General features: G+C 53.8%; 1 protein-coding gene across 1 annotated transcript; it reads right to left on the bottom strand.

Annotated features, from left to right (window-relative positions):
* Positions 1-1,477: 1,477 nt before the first annotated feature.
* LOC120701333 lies at positions 1,478-2,484 on the bottom strand. The gene is made up of 3 exons (XM_039985433.1): positions 2,317-2,484; positions 2,006-2,223; positions 1,478-1,889 (listed from the first exon to the last, which is right to left on the bottom strand). The coding sequence occupies exons 1-3, from the start codon at positions 2,407-2,409 to the stop codon at positions 1,637-1,639; spliced, it is 564 nt and encodes a 187-aa protein (XP_039841367.1). The 5' UTR covers positions 2,410-2,484; the 3' UTR covers positions 1,478-1,636.
* Between the last annotated feature and the right edge of the window lie 14,982 nt (positions 2,485-17,466).

Here is a 17,466-nt window from a genome sequence, read left to right as displayed (position 1 = left end):
ATACACAGCGCCGTGCGCATGGGCGACGAGTCATGATGACCAGCTACTGACTGGAGCAACAGTGCACGCTGCTACAGTGACTGAGTCAGTAGTTCGGCGCTTCATCATGACCTCGACGCGCGGCTGCAGAGGCTAGACTCTACTCTGACAGGACAGCTCAAGACCATCCCTGGTCAGAAGCTACGTACAGAAGCCGACGACAAGATCTCCGGATCTGAGGCATTAAAGGCCAAAGTGAAGTTTATAATACATCGCAGGGTCCACACGTCGGGGCCCCACTCAGTGTACGTGCTCCCCTTGGACATATAAAAGGGAGAGCACGCCCTCCTTCTAAGAGAGATCTCGGAGACAGACTCTAAGCTCTTCAGACACACACAAACTCTCGCGAACTCTCTCGAGACAAGGCAATACAACACACAGTGGACGTAAGGTATTACGCTTCGGCGGCCCGAACCACTCTAAATCTTTGGTGTTCATCGTGTTCTTGAGCGAGATCGAACTAGGACTACCTAACCCCCGAGTACACACCCTCTGGACTTAGGCGGGTGACTTCCGCTACCCGGTTGTGGTTTGCAGTACCACGACATACCTCACGCGAGGAATTGAAAGAATCGTGAGCTTCCAGCGACGCCGCAGCGGGATCCGTGGGGCCGCCGGGCCAGGCACAGGGGCAGGCGGGCAGGGGGAGCGCCGAGACACCTGTGAACCTGACAACCTGTGATCATCCTTCCTCGCCGCGGGGGACGATGCGTAACATGCGCCGCTGCTTTCAATGCCCTGTTCGGCGTTCCGAACCGAATCATGCGAGGCATGTCCCCCGCCGATCATCACTGCCCACGTTCCTTGTTCCAGCTATCTGCGTGCAGGTACTCTGCAAAAGTCAGCAGCAAGCTCTCCCCTCCTATTGTGCTTGTGCGGGTGGTAACATGCCTGCAGCAGCCCGCTGCGGCATTGATCTTGGCCTTGTTTGGGTATGCTAGGAAACTAGCACGCACGCATCCCGAAAAAAGAATCTCGCATGCATGAAGCACTAAATGAAGTTTATTTGCAAAACCTTTTTAGGGATGGGTGTAACTTTTCGCGACGGATCTAATGGCGGTAATTAATCAATGATTTGCTACAGTGATGCTACAGTAACGATCCTCTAATCGTGCGGTCAAAGGCCTCATTAGATTCTTCATGACCACTAGCGCAGGGGTTCTGAAGTTGATTTTGTAAACTGGCTTTGTTTGACACCGTAATTAGCGGTCAAAGTTGTTACTATTCACTAGCGCTACAATTGGAGCACAAACCAAACAAGGCCAATTGTTCCTCCTTTTCATGTTCCAGCTCTCCTCGATTGGTAGTCCTTAAGAAGGAGGAGGCCACGTTGTTTGTCGGATACGATTGGTTTTTAATCTTTTAAAAATCTAGACAGGAGCTCTAGTAGATGCGGGTTGGAGTTAAGGGAGAAGGATGCATCGTTATGGGCAGACGGTAGCGCCTTCACAAATAATCACAAGCTTTACGCACAAAAGGCACGGCGACGTACATGTATACACGTGATGGTACGTGCATGCATGTGTGGTACATATACTAGTATATATCTATGCCGATGCATGGTACATGTTGCGAACCACGGATAATAAGATGAGCGTCACTTCTCCTCGGCCCCCGCGCCATCCCCGCCGTGGTCCTCGAAGTAGTCCGTCCTGACGTTGCCGACGAGCATGAGGCAGACGACCCAGAAGAGCATGGCGTCCAGGTTGAGGAACGCCGCGCCGCCGAGCACCCCGGTCTCGGCCGTCGGGCAGGCGTACGCCGGGTCCCGGTGCACGTTCCGGACCTGGAGCACGGCCTCGGCCGCCGTCGCCCACACCGTCGTGCCCACCCCGGCCACCGTGACTCCTCTGCATGCAAGCCGCGCAGAAGGGGGGAAAAACGAAAAAGAAACCAGCAGACTCTCTTTAGCATTGCAAGTAACAAAGCGATTCAGCAGCGTGGGCAGTCGATCGAGATTCCTTACACGGCGACGTGGAGGAAGACGTAGAGCGGGGTGTGGGCGAGGAGCACCTGCCGCGGGACGTGCCTGCCGCCGTAGGGGAAGAAGACGGCGAGCGCGCCCAGCGCCGCGCTGCACGCCGCGGCGAGCGCGGACAGCGCCCCCAGCGCCACCGTCGGGTCGCGCGGGAACCGGCAGACCACCACGCCCCCGCCCTGCTGGATCGGCGTCCCGTACGGCGGCTGCAGGTCGCCGAGCAATGCAAGCACCCTCTCGTTAATTAATCCCGGCAGGCCGGTGGCCGGCGTTTGCGCACGCAGAGACGCAGCGGTTACCTTCTTGAGTTCGGCGAGGACGGCGAGGACGAAGGAGAGCACGCCGAAGAGCGCGGTGGCGAGGCTGAGCTGCGCGCTCTGGCTCAGAGCCATGGCACCGACCACCGGGCGATCGATCCTCCCCTGCCCCGATGAAGGATGGTCCCGCAGCTGGCTTGATTTGTCGGCCCCTCGTCAGCTGGTGTCCCTGGGGATCGAACCGGGTCGGGATCAACGCAACGAAGGATGCCATGTTAGGATCGGGGATGGTGGATGTGAATTTGTGATTATTCTTTTTTTTCTGTTCTGTTGGGTTCGATTTGCAGACGATTAAGCTTGTTGCACAGATCACGCAAACAAAAAAAATGGAGGTTTTCTGGAGCAATGTGCATGAATGAATGGAAAAGAGAGAGAAGAAGAAAAAGACGAACCAAGAAAAGATGAGCTTAATTTGCCGGTTTTACCTCATTAGGATGTTTTCGAATTGTGAGGCCCCCAGCTGAGCGCGGGTAGATTGCTGTGCATGGCGAGTGAGCAATAAATAGGGGAGAAGAGGGGGGAGGAGGGCCGCGAGGATGACAGGTGGGTCCGGGATGAACCTGGTACGCGTCGTTTGGAATGCACCACGCAGGAAAGAGGAAGCTGAATCTCTAATGAGTTGATGGCCGATGGAAGATGGAAGAGATGGTTGGATCGTTTTTTTCTCTCTTTAGGTTGGGGGGGGGGGGGGGGTGAAAAATGGTCTGCAAAAAACGAGTAGCAAGACGAGCCTAATCCTTCAAGTCAAAAAATAAAAGACGACCCTATCCTTTCTCAGCAGGCAAATCTGTTTCGGTTATGAATTTGGGCAGTAGCGAACTAGCTGTGTTCAGAGAAAAAGATGGTTAGTTGTTCACTCAGCAGGCAAATTTGTTTCGGTAATGAATTTGGGCAGTAGCGAACTAGCTGTGTTCAGAGAAGAAGATGGTTAGTTGTTCACTTTTTAGAGCAAAAAAGGCCAAAACACGTCTGCGTGCTGTCCGTTATTAGAGGCAGGTTGGGCAGACCACACCACAAAAGAACGGAGGGGAGAGCCAAAAAATTCCGTTGCCGGGACTCGAACCCGGGTCTCTCGGGTGAGAGACGAGTATCCTAACCAACTAGACTACATCGGTTTTGTGTGACAAGCAACAAAGGAAGCTTACTTGATCTATAGTCAGATGCGTTGGCGTTACTTCTCGGCAAAACCTCTCGACAAGAGGGCTTAACTCAACTGAAACCGGTTACTCCCTCCGTCCAAAAAGACGGTAATTCTTTGACTCTTAGAAACTGCATTTGACCGCTCGTTTTATTCAATTTTTTGTATATTATAAGACAAATAAAATATTACTAAAATATCATTAGTGATGTAATAAGTCATAAAAAAGTGATAATATTTGTAAAAGAAAGTTGAATAAAATAAACAGTCAAACGTAGTTTCAAAGAATCAAAGAATTACGGTTTTTTTGGGACGAGGGAGTAAAAGTTTCCCGTGCTGCTGCTGCGCATCACGTTGCCAGGTCCGTCCAATCAATCGATAAGGCCGACTTCATGAGTCCAGTGCCGCGCTGAGCCCACTTCGCCCACACCGCATGAATGCGGTTTTTTTGTTTTTTTTTCAATTTCGTTTTTTTAAAAAAATATATTTTTGTTTTCGAAATTTACAGGAATATACTCCGGCCGCCCCGTTGCCGGGTGGCCGGCATCTGGCCGCCCCGCTGCCGGGCGGCAGGGGCTTTTCTGTAAAAAAATTTTGCGGAAAATTTGCGCCCGGGCCCCTGGAGGACCGGTCGCTCGGCAGCGGGGCGGCCGGCCCCCCAGGCCGCCCGCCAGCGGGGTGGCGGGCACCAGCCGCTTGGCAGCAGGGCGGCCGCCTCCTCCTCCGCTATATAAGGGTTTGTCTGCCACCCCACTCATCATTTGCCTCACTAAAAATCGAGAAAAAAAGAAAGAGAGGATGGAGGGAGAGAGGCGAAGCCCTGCCGGATTTTCGAGCCGGCGACTGCAGGTAACCAAAATTATTCTACGCTTTACAAATAGATTATGTTGTAATTATTTTTGTTGACACAGTAGATTAGCAATCAGTTTGTGATACAGTACATTAGCAATCTGATTGCGCACTTGTGATTGTCAGAGCTCAACACCATGGCCTCCTCAGGATCCACCTATATTCCACGGAGTAAGGTGAGGGAAACAGTTCCCCAAAGAGTCAGGTGGCTATGTGATTTTGCGGATCCTTGTGCAAACTAATGAAATCCAGGGTTTTTGGGGACGACTTTGATATGAGGTTCTTCATGTGCGAGAATTACGAGTATGATCCGCCCAAGCATGCGGTAAGGATCGAGCAAAGGTACTACAAAACACTATCAGAGTTTGCCACTTTCGGATCTGGTAATGACTTCTAACATGATTTGGGGAAAGACTCCACCGCCTCTATGTGATTTCGTGCAGTGGTTAGACACCGAGCAATCTCAGCAGGATAAAGACTATGTTGAGCGTCAAGTAAGGTGGGCTGCACAAAGGTGGCAACGAATGCTGCATGAAGAACAGATGGAGGAGAAGCGTAAGAAAAATCAGGAAGAGATTCAAAAGAGGATTGCAGAAGTGGAACATCAGGAGGCAGAGGAATGTGAAGCTGACAGGGAGAGGAAGCGAGAGAGGGCCCGCCATGCTAAGGAAGCAGGGGCTGAAGCTATTAGAAAGGGAAAATATCCCCGGTGCACTCAGTAAAGCACCATCATGTAATCCCGGCATTTTACATTTCCTAAGACATGTCAGGTTTAGTCACAACATGAGGTTACCGTGTTGCACATGCCACTGTTTTTCATTGTTAAAGTACCTAGTTTACAGCAAAGGTCTCAGCGTTATTTACCGTAGTAGTACGAACGCCTTAGGCCTCTGCTTTGTAATCGTAGCATTGTTTACAAAATTGTATTGCAAGCCGGAAATTTATGGTTCGTAACCTACCTTACCCTTCAATTTTCAGTACACTACATTCAGTGAGCAATCTAATTCAAGCAACCTACACATTTAGAACTATAACCAAGAAACCTTACTACACAAATACTTTCGTATTGTTACATAATGATATGGTTAAAATACATATTCATACATAACGAAATATAATTGTCACATACAGGTAGGAATACATATCCATACATCTGGTTCAAATACATATCCATACATAACGAAATCTAAACGCGACGGGCTCCAAAATCCGGAGGCAATCCATTGGTGGGATTCCCAGAAAGTCCAATCTCGGCACCAGCATTATCTTCATGCATTTTAGGGCACTTCTTATAAGTGTGACCGTCTGCTCCACACAAGTTGCATCGTTTTTTCTTCTTTCCTGCCTCAGACTCATCTATTCCGTTACGGATACGAAGTGTCTGCCGTCGACCTACCCCTCTCCTAGCATCTGGATTGGGAGTGTACATTGGAGGGATATTTGGTGTAGCGAATGATCCAAAACTGCCTATGCCATATATCTCATGACCCCAAGTGTGCACAGCGGTTTTTTTCCTGTAATATTTAGAAACAAAAACCACAGGTTCCAACTCAGATTCTGAATATGACGCAATGACATGGGAGCATGGTAAGTGAAGAAGTTGTGGCTTCTTGCATCTGCAAAACACCTTGTCTTCCGGTGTTATCAAGCAATCCTTAACCACCCTTTGTCTGCGGACACCCTGGCCTTTTCTGTCCTTGCATAAAACTTCAAAGCTTTGATCCTTTGTGCCCATGGAGACCACTCTGTGATATTGAGCCTTTTCAATTTTTTCTTTCATGTATTTAGTGACCATATTACAAAAAACCACTCGTGAATCATTAAGTAAGACAGCAGCTGTCTGGTACCGCTCTCTGAAGTACCTTGTGTATCCGTACATGATGAACTCAACTATGCCAACAAGAGGAAATCAACGAACATGATGCATTACCATGTTGTAACACTCTGCGTGGTTGGTTGTCTCGATCTCTTATCGATGCCCACCAGTGTCGTATAGAATTGACCACTTCTCCTTAGGTGCATCCTTGATCCACTGTGTGAAAGGTCCACCACCGGAATGTCTACGGCTGAAGGTTGAGGCCTGTTCCTTTAGCAGCTCGGCGCACATGTTATCTAGCACCTGCCACAAAGCATCGAACTTCCGCTGCTGATTTTGAGTGCACAACCTCTTAAACAAATTCATAAATTCCTTATTCTTGAAGCGCTCATAAAAATTTGCACCCATATGCCTTATACACCAACTACTCACAACATCTGGCCATATAGAAGGTTGTCCTCGACTTTCTTTATGTAGTTGTCTTATTGCTGCTAGAAGACCTGCATGCCTGTCACTGATGAGGCAATCATCAGGCCTTGCAGCAACAACGTGAATCTTCACACGTTCAAGGAACCAGTACCAGTTCTCTGTGTTCTCATTCTCAACACAAGCAAAAGCGATGGGAACCACCTGCTTGTTGCAATCAACTCCAATCGCTGTCAGTATTGTCCCCTTATATCTCCCTGTCAAGAATGTGCCATCGATACACAGAACAGGAGGACAATACATAAATGCCCTCACACATGAACCAAGGCAGAAGAAAGCACGGAGCAGAAATCCAGGTCCCCCATACAAACTCGATACAATGTGGGTATCAGTCGCGCTGTCAGGATTTCTCATATGATGCCTCATATGTGCTGACAGCATGTGAGGCAAGTTATCATATGATGCCTCATATGTGCCGAACCTCATCTCAAACACCTTTTGTTTTGCCCGCCAAGTCTTTGCATAGCTAATTTTGTATTGAAAACGGTCATCTATGTCCCTAATTATCAATTTTGGCTCATAATCAATTTTGTCGAGAATCACCCCATACATCTTCTTGGCCACGAAAGTGGATGTGATGTTACGGTGATTTTGCGCAACAGCAGATAATCTACATGTATGTGGTGTAACAATTGAACACTCTCAGTGTGTCTTTTACTTGGCCTTGTAGGCATGTACTCGCCATGTACAATCGCTATTGACACACTTCATCTCATATTCTTTGCTGCTAGACTTCACAACTCTGAATTCCTTCCTCAACGATATAGCCCAAAGCTTCACAACATCCTTCACAGCTTCAATGCTAGGATACTTTGCCCCCTGCACAACCTCATTCTCTCTGTATAAGTACTCATTACCCCTAATATTCTGTATCATTGAATTTCCAAAACCCTTGTCTCGTCATTCACCTAGCAACGGGTAGTCCTCATCGTATGATGAGTCCCCACATTATTCCATCATTCGAGCCTCTTGATCTTCATTCTCTACAGCTTCCACTATTTCAGGTATTCGCTCCCCCTCATCAGCTAAACCTTGCGGCTCAGGTTGAATGACATGCACGTTCTGATCTTCTTTTTCTCCTACCTGATCAGCTATACCTTGCAGCTCAGGTTCTATGACATGCTTGTTCTGATATTCATTTTTTCCACTGCTTGGTTCATATGAGATGATGTACTTGTTGACCCTTCACGGAAATGAGCTATCTTCTAGTGAATCTGAATTAGCATTGCAAGAGGCCACTCGCGGTCAAGAGCTGTTTGTATGTAAGTCCGCTATTCTTCGGTATTTGTTATAAGCATCAACTCCCAGAAATCCTCTTCAGTTGCCCAATTCGTCACAGTCTGAACGGTTAGGAAATGAGTCTTTGAATTCACATTGAATATCTCGTGAAGGCATTTGCCTATGGAACCAAAACTCCTCTCTAAGGGTTTATCTATTCCGCACTCTCTGCGTTCAAAAGCTGATAGATTTACTTCATACGCATCATGAGAAATATAATAGTTACCATAATGAACTTGAAAACAAAGTTTGCTCGACATATCTAGTCACACAATAATGATATTAAACTGATTGCTAATCTACTGTGTCAACAAAAATAATTACAACAAAATTTATTTGTAAAGCGTAGAAGAATTTTAGTTACTTGCAGTCGCCGGCTCGAAAATCCAGCAGGCCTTCGCCTCTCTTCCTCCCTCCATCTCTTTTTTTGGTTTTTGGAATTTTAGTGATGCAAATGAGGGGTGGGGGACCAGCCAACCCTTATGTAAGGGCGGGGGAGCCGGTCACCCTGCTGGCGGGTGGCCAGGACCCGCCGCCCCACTGCTTGGCGGCCGGCGGCCTGGGTGGCCGGCCGCCCCTCTGCCGGGCGACCGGTCCTCCAGGGGCCGGCACGCAAATTTTCCGCGAAAATTTTTGCATAAAAAACCCTGCCGCCCCGCAGCAGGGTGACCGGATGCAGCCGGGCGGCCGGGGTATATTCCTGTAAATTTCGAAAACGAAAATATATTTTTGTAAAAAATAAAATAAAAAAATAAAAAAATAAAAAAACGGGCCGCAGGAACTGCGCTGCGTGGACGAGCCCGCTCCGGCCGTCGTGCTGCCTCGGTGGCCCAAGCAGCCGAACCCCGAAACGGACCAGAACCCCCCCCCCCCCCCCCCCCCCCCCCCCGCCTCATCGCGGACACTAGGCACGAGCGGCCTTGGTCACCGGGGGCAGCGGCCGGCGGCGCCTCGCTGCGATTCGCCAAGCAGCAGCCTGCTTGTACTAACTGGGCCTCCCTGATCCACCTCCACCAACTGTCCAACTCGCCGTCGTCTCTTCGCTGACAAGTGCTGATCGCCTCAGCGGCACAGAAAGGAACAGTACGTACACCTGAATCTGAATTGCGACAGTACGTATGTACTGAATCTGATTTTTTTTCCCGAAAGATTCTGAATCTGAATTCTTCAGAAGTACAGTAGTACTACATGCTAAGCGTCGGCTTACATCAGATGGCACAATCCCTTGGATGCTTGAACTTGGCCGCCACAGAGCACGCGCGCATACACTAGTACGTTTTCTGTTTCGCCTTGGCCGTCGTACGTGACGACGACCTCCACACACGGAACAGGGCTGTATTTAGTTTCAAAAATTTTCTCTCCAAATTTTACTATTCATCTATTACATCAAATCTTTTGCCTCATGCATGAAGCATTAAATGTATGTAAATTGTCGGGTACCACCCTAATCGGGGTACTAAGATCGCCTTAAAACGCAAACACATGTTAAAGCAACTGGGCCCTCGAAGGCCCACGACCTCCTTCCAATCTGAAAGAAAGGAAAGGACTCAAAGAAGCTCAGCGTGCGGCCCATTCGCATCCCTCTCGAACCCGCGGGACGATCCCCGCCTCGCTCGAGGGTCCCCATCGAGACCCTCGACTGCGCCCCGCATCTCCGATTCGCTCGAGGGTAGGTCACCTACCCTCGAGGGTGTAACTCATCTCCGCCTCGCTCGAGGCCACCTCTCGGCATAAGGGACAAACGGCCCCGCCGCTCAACCACTCGTCGTACAGAGGCATTAAAGGCCAGCCACTCCTCCACGGTTCCCAGGACGGGCGGCGTCGGGCCGTCATTCCCACAGTGGATGTGACCGGGGTCTCATCCGCCGACTTCAGTCACCGCTCCGCCATCCCGGATGCTGTAGCAGCACTGTTGGGCCTGCGACGCGAGACCAGACAGGCTCTGCACTGCTCCCGTTACTATTCTGCCTACACCGACCAACCGGACCCGCCTCCCGCTGAGGAAGGGGTCCGGCGACGTCACATGTCCTTCAGAGAGGGGCGCTCAGCACACACGGACGGGTCCCAGACCTCCCCCTTCAAGGAGTCCGGGACCTCCACGTGTCCCCCGGACCTCCTAGGTGCACGCCCGCACTCCGACCAGGGGGGCCGGGGCCGTCGCGCGCCCCGCTGTCGCTGGTGCATACAGGACTCTAGCCCGCAGGGCCCACTGAACGCCACCGCGCCGTATATAGAAGACCATACACCAGCGACGACCACGCCGCCCGCAAGGACGGGCGGGACGCCGGCACGATCTCCGCAAGACCAAGGACGATACGCACGCCCAACGCGAGGCCCCACAGTGTACTTTCTACAGTATCCACCACTGTACCCCACGATTCGGGGGAAAACGACGACTTCCACGCCCACTCATGTGTGCCGCCCCTCCTTGTGACTATAAAAGGATGAGGCGGGCTACCGGTAGACGGGCTCTGACTCTCTCTTACGCACTCTCTCTCTCTCTCGGAGGACGCTCAGACGCTCCCAGACGAGATCCATCATCACCCACGCTCCGGCATCCCTATTCGCCCTGTTCAACCCCTCTTCTAGCAGAGACTTGGGAGCCTTCCTCCCTCTCTCGCCTCGCTTGTACCCCCTACTACGAGCACGTCGGGTGCAAGATAATACAGTGCCCTCGCACATCCCCTTTGCTGGACGTACGGCCCCGCGGCCGGAACCAGGATAAACTGTGCGTTACTGTGTCGTCTCTTTCATCATCATCTGGGACGAGGAAACACACAGCATTTACTAGTTGGGATCCAGGCCCCCGGGTTGGGACACCGATAGTTGGTGCGCCAGGTAGGGGAGATGCGTGACGTTTTCTCTCTTGTTCCCATTTTGATCTCCAGGGATGGCGGGCAGATCCAACCCATACCCTATGGGTGTTCCGGATCCGCTCCCAGCGGGATTCGTGATCTGGTTCGGGAGTCTCGAGTTCAGAGCGACCGACAATGGTTACCTCATGCAGCTCCTCTCGCCCAGACGCAACCTCGTCGCTCCGACACCACCAGCCCAGCGCAACAGGCGTTCGGGCGACCGTTCGCGACAAGCACGCGCGGAGCGGCGCCATGCGGCATGCCACAGCTCCCCCACGTGGGTTGAGGCTGGCATGTCGCAACCCAGCATCGCGCCCAACGGGGCCATCGCCTCATCATCACGCGCCTCGGCGTCATCTGCGCCGGCGCTGTTATCTGCTGCAGCACCAGTGCCTCCCAGGGGGGGCTCGACCTCGCCTTCGCCCTTCCCCTTTGGGATGCGCAGCACTGCCGCTCGCACCTACGCCTCTTCGATCAGCACTATCTTCACCAAGCATGAGGATCTGTCGGGTCATCATCTTCTGTCGATCCGCAGCCTCATCGCATCGTCTCCCGGTGAATCCTACCCCGAGACGGCGAGCTCAATCGCCGACGACATCAACTTCTTCATGAACAACTTCACGGCCGAGGAGGCCGAGGACTACTCCGGGGTCTGCGACTCCGACGCTCTCCGCTCGTTCCAGCTGGCGACGGCTTACTGCCTCACCTGCTCCGAAGACTCCAGCGAGGGGGATTTCGACCCTTCCCGGGAGTGCTTCATGGTCCAACTCGCGGACGGGCAAGACGACAACGCCCTGGGTGACGACGGGAATGACGGGAATGGTGCCACCTGCAGTCCCTTCTTCTTCATCAAGCTCGGCGGCGCGGCAAGCACAGCTGGCACAGCTCAAGGATCTTCAGGCCAAGCTTGACGAGCAGCGTCAGCAAACTCAGGAGCTGTGCACCGCACTCGAGCAGCAGCGTACCACGCGTGGCGCACATGCCCAGGCGGCGGGACGTGTTGCCCAGGAGCGCATCCTGGCCGACGACAACATCGACAAACCCCCGGAACTGAAGACGGCCGGCGAAAAACTCGTCGCTGCGGCCTATCTACTCCAAGCTATGCCCGAGCCACCGACGCCTTCGGGCCGCAACCTGCGCCGCGAGGCACAGGAGCTCATCGAGCAAGCTGCCGTGCAGCAGGCCGAGAGTTCTGCGTATCGTATGCGCTCGAAAGCCCCGGAGCAGCCTGGAGGGACTGCGCACCAGGACTGCGAAGTTTCTAGGGAAAATTCGATTCATGCCACCACAACTCCGTGAATTTGGGTTTTATGTTGAAAATCATGCCACTCAATGGCATGGATTTCAACATGAAATCCAATTTCAAGAAATTGTAGTGGCATGGATCCAACTAACCCAAGTTTCTATGCACACACCACCAGCAGGGAAGGGCAAGGCAGCCGTAGCGCCCGGTGCGAAGGCACCCTCGGTGCACGAGCGCGTCGGCAGAGTTCCCGTAAGGGAGCGTATCCGTGACACGCGCGGGCATGTCGGTGACGGCGACGCCCGCAACATCATCGACGGCAGGAGGTACACCCCTCGACGGGGTGGACGCTTCGACCCTGAGCACGACAGGGGTGAGTCATCGGAGCCTCCGGGCACCCGGGTGTTCAGCCGGGAAATCCGAACAGCATCTTCTCCCCCGTGCTTTCGACAACCCAACACCCTCGTCAAGTACTCGGGCGAGACTGACCCTGCAGTCTGGCTCAACAACTACCGCCTAGCGTGCCAGCTTGGCGGCGCGGCGGAGGATGCGGTCATCATCCGCAACCTTCCTCTTCACCTTGCTGACGCCACACGAACGTGGCTCGAGCATTTGCCTGCGGATTAGATCCACAACTGGGCCGACTTGGTCCAGATCTTCGTGGGCAATTTCCAGGGCACATACGTGCGCCCTGGGAACTCCTGGGACCTCAAAGGGTGCTGCCAAAAGCCCAACGAGTCCCTACGCAACTAAGTGCGGCGCTTCTCCAAGCGATGCACCGAGCTCCCCAGCGTCACCCACGTCGAGGTCATCAACTCCTTCCTCGAGGGTACGACGTGTAGGAACCTGGTGCATGAGCTCGCGAGAAGCCGTCCGACCAACACCAACGAGCTGTTCGACGCTGCCACCAACTACGCCGCCGGCGACGAGGCTGTTGGTGCCATCTTCGACGACAAGTCGAGCAAGCGCAAGGACGATGCACCCGCGGAGGGTAGCAACGTCAAACCCAGCGCCCCCGCCAAGAAATAGAAGCGGGGGGAGGAAGGGAAAGAAGCCAGTCCCACCGAACCAGCGCGGGTCGGGGCAGGCAGAGGACTCCGAGGAGGCCCCGGACCGCAAAGGACCTCGAGGCCCCCCTCGAGGCGGTGGTGGCCAGTTCGACGACATGCTTAAGAAGCCGTGCCCTTACCACAAGGGCCCGGTCAACCACACTCTTGAGCAGTGCGAGATGCTCAAGAAATACTACAACCACATCGTGCATCGCGACAAAGATAAGAAGAAGGATGCGGGCGACAAAGGTGGAGATGACGAGTTCCCCCCAGTGGAGAACGCCTTCTTCATCTTTGGAGGAGCAACGACAAACATGACATCTCGGCAACGCAACCGTGAGCGCCAGGAAGTCTTCTCCGTCACAAAAGCCACGCCATCCTACCTCGATTGGTCGAAGGATACCATCACCTTTGGCCGCGAGGACCACCCCGACTACGTCCCGTATCCGAGACGGTATCCGCTCGTTGTCGATCCTATCATCGGCAACACCCGTTTCTCCAAGGTGCTCATGGACGGAGGCAGCAGCCTCAACATCATGTACGCCCACACCGTGGAGCTCATGGGGATCGGACTGGACAAGCTTCGCCCCAGCAAGTCGCCATTCCATGGCGTTACGCCGGGGAAGCGCGTCCAACCCCTCGGCCAGATCGATCTGCCTGTATGCTTCGGCACAGCAGCCAACTTCTGCAAGGAAGTGCTCACTTTCGAGGTGGTGGGGTTTCGAGGATCCTATCATGCCATCCTTGGTCGTCCTTGCTACGCCAAGTTCATGGCCGTCCCCAACTACACCTACCTCAAGCTAAAGATGCCGGGTCCAAAGGGCGTCATCACCATCGGCTCCTCGTTCGAGCACGCCTACGAGTGCGACGTTGAGTGCGTTGAGCGCGCGGAGGCTCAAGCGGAGGACGAGGCCCTCGCAGCCACCCTCGACAAAATGGCAAGCGAGGCCTTGGACTCCACGCACCGACACGCCGGGAGCTTCGAACCCGCCGAGGGTATCAAGAAGGTTCCCCATGACCCGAGCCACCCCAACGACAAGGCATTGCAGATCAGCGCCACCCTTGACGGCAAATAGGAAGTGGTGCTCATCGATTTTCTCCGCGCCAACGCTGACATCTTCGCGTGGAGCCCCTCGGATATGCCTGGCATACCGAGGGAGGTCGCCGAGCACTCCCTTGATGTCCGACCCAACTCCAAGCCGGTGAAGCAGCGCCTGCGACGCTTCGATGAGCTCAAGCGCCGGGCGATCGGCGAGGAGTTGTAGAAACTTCTGGCGGCCGGATTCATCAAGGAGGTATTCCTTCCCGAGTGGCTAGCTAATCCAGTATTAGTGAAAAAAAGAGTGGAAACTAGAGGAAGTGTGTAGATTACACTAGTTTAAATAAGACATGTCTGAAGGTTCCCTTTCCTTTGCCACAAATTGATCAGATTGTAGATTCTATTGCGGAATGTGAACTTCTATCCTTTCTTGATGCTTACTCCGGTTACCACCAAATCAAGATGAAAGAGTCTAACCAGCTCGCGACTTCTTTTATCACACCTTTCGGCATGTACTGCTACGTTACGATGCCCTTTGGCCTCAGAAACGCCGGAGCCACATACCAGCGGTGTATGCTCCACGTTTTCGGAGACCATCTCGGGCGCAGCGTAGAGGCATATGTCGACGATATCGTTGTAAAAACCAGGAAGGCGGACGACCTGGTTGCCGATCTCAGGGTCGCATTCGATTGCCTACGGGCCATGGAGGTAACACTCAACCCCGAGAAGTGCGTGTTCGGGGTGCCTCGAGTCATGCTCTTGGGCTTCATTGTCTCCCAGCGGGGCATCGAACCCAACCCTGACAAAGTCTCGGCCTTCACTCGGATGGGACCGATCCGAGACCTAAAGGGGGTACAGAGGGTCATGGGATTCCTAGCGTCCCTTAGCCGGTTCATCTCGCGTCTCGGCGAGAAAGATTTACCCCTGTACCGACTCTTGAGGAAAACCGAACACTTCACGTGGACCCCCGAAGCCCAAGAAGCCCTCGAAAGGCTGAAGGCGTCGCTCACTCGCGCCCCCATTCTCACGCCACCCACGGACGGCGAGCCCCTCTATTTGTATGTAGCTGCGACGACCCAAGTGGTCAGCGCGGTGATCGTGGTCGAAAGACAAGAGGAGGGCCGTACTCTGCCCGTCCAACGGCCGGTGTACTACATCAGCGAAGTATTGTCTGAAACTAAGACACGCTATCCGCAGATTCAGAAGCTGTTCAACGCAGTGGTTTTGGCTCGGCGTAAGTTACGCCACTACTTCGAGGCCCATCCCGTCACCGTGGTCTCGTCTTTCCCTTTGGGAGAGATAGTCCGCAACCGGGAAGCCGAGGGTAGGATTGCCAAATGGTCTGTGGAGCTGATGGGAGAAACTCTTACCTACGCCCCCCGCAAAGCGATCAAGTCCCAAATCTTGGCCGACTTCGTGGCTGAATGGACGGACATTCATCTACCCCCACCACAAATCCATGGCGAATGCTGGACTATGTACTTCGACGGGTCGGTGATGAAAACCGGCGCTGGTGCCGGCCTCCTCTTCATCTCACCCCTCGGAGAACACATGCGGTACGTAATACGCTTGCATTTCCCTGCTTCGAATAACATGGCGGAGTACGAGGCCCTCCTCAGTGGCCTCCGCATCGCCATCGAGCTCGGCGTCAAACGCCTCGACGCGCGCGGTGACTCTCAACGCGTCGTCGACCAAGTCATGAAGGAGTCTAGCTATCACGACCCGAAGATGGAGGCGTACTGCAATGCAGTGCGCCACCTCGAAGACAAATTTGACGGCCTAGAGCTCAATCATGTCCCTCGCAAGTACAATGAGGACGCCGACGAACTGGCCAAAATCGCTTTGGGGCGAACCACCGTCCCTCCGAATATCTTCGCCCGCGACATCACCAAGCCCTCCGTTGAATTCACGGATCCGACGGAGACGGGCCCCTCGTCCGCCGAGCCCTCCAACGAGAACCCCCCGGCGGACGAGGCCGAGGCCATGGACATTGACTTCGGGACCACCTCCGCGGACGAGGCCGAGGCAATGGAAGTTGACGAGGCCCCCACTTCGCATGATTGGCGCGTCCAGTATCTCGACTGGATGATTCGAGGGGCTCTACCCTCGAACTGTGCTCAGGCCCGGCGCCTCGCAAGGAGGGCCAAGTCCTTCATTCTAATCGACGACGTGCTATACAAGCGCAGTCCCTCGGGCGTCATGCAGCGATGCATCCCCGGCCCCGAGGGCAAGGAGCTGATCCGCGACATCCACGCCGGCATCTGCGGCCATCACGCTGCGCCGCACACCCTCGTGGGTAACGCTTTCCGGCAAGGTTTCTACTGGCCCACCGCGGACGCCGACAACACTGACGTCGTGCGGACCTGCGAGGGTTGCCAGTTCTACGGTCGAAAGATACACCTCACGGACCATGCTCTGCAGACCATCCCCATCACGTGGCCGTTTGCCGTGTGGGGGCTGGACCTCGTCGGTCCGCTGCAGAAGGCGCCCGGGGGCTTCACGCACTTGCTGGTGGCGGTTGACAAATTCTCCAAGTGGATCGAGGCTCGACCCATCGGCAAGATCAAATCTGAGCAAGCAGTTCTATTCTTCAACGACATCATCTTCAGGTTCGGGGTCCCGAACTCGATCATCACCGACAGCGGCACCCAGTTCACAGGCAAGAAGTTCTTGGCGTTCTGCGACAGCTTCCACATACGTGTGGACTGGTCGGCTGTGGCGCACGCACAGACGAACGGGCAAGTGGAGCGTGCCAATGGCATGATCCTCCAAGGACTAAAGCCGAGGATCTTCAACAAGCTGAACAAATTCGGCCGGAGGTGGCTCACGGAGCTACCCTCGGTCATCTGGAGCCTGAGGACGACCCCAAGCAGAGCCACGGGCTTTCCCCCGTTCTTCCTCGTCTATGGCGCCGAGGCCATACTCCCCACTGACTTGGAGTACGGATCGCCAAGGCTCAAGGCATACCAAGAGCAACAAAACCAGCGAGCTCGCGAAGACTCGCTGGACCAAGTGGACGAGGCTCGAGACGTGGCGCTCCTCCACTCTGCGCGCTACCAGCAGTCCTTACGTAGGTATCAAGCGCAGAGGGTCCGGTGCCGAGACCTCAACGAAGGGGACTTGGTGCTGAGGCTTCGACAGGACAACAGGGGCCGCCACAAGCTCTCACCTCCATGGGAAGGACCGTACATAATCGCCGAGGTGCTCAAACCCGTCACGTACAAGCTAGCGAACGACAAAGGCGAAGTCCTCACCAACGCTTGGAACATACAACAGCTACGTCGCTTCTATCCTTAGAATTTCGAGCTCTTTGTACTTTGTTTGCGCTCGCGTTTTCAATTTCCTGAAATAATAAAGAAGTACACATTACTTGTTTATT

The sequence above is a fragment of the Panicum virgatum genome, chromosome 3K (genome assembly GCF_016808335.1).
Source record: "Panicum virgatum strain AP13 chromosome 3K, P.virgatum_v5, whole genome shotgun sequence".
In the NCBI taxonomy this organism is placed as follows: Eukaryota; Viridiplantae; Streptophyta; class Magnoliopsida; order Poales; family Poaceae; genus Panicum; species Panicum virgatum.
This window is presented reverse-complemented; position numbering and strand designations above follow the sequence as displayed.

Bases quoted from the DNA above. Each gene is read 5' to 3' on its own strand.
- LOC120701333 (XM_039985433.1), bottom strand. From the start codon at position 2,409: ATGGCTCTGAGCCAGAGCGCGCAGCTCAGCCTCGCCACCGCGCTCTTC. The intron at 2,224-2,316 runs GTAACCGCTGCG...GGCGACCTGCAG, and splicing joins TCCTCGCCGAACTCAAGAAG to CCGCCGTACGGGACGCCGAT. The intron at 1,890-2,005 runs GTAAGGAATCTC...GCTTGCATGCAG, and splicing joins GTCTTCCTCCACGTCGCCGT to AGGAGTCACGGTGGCCGGGG.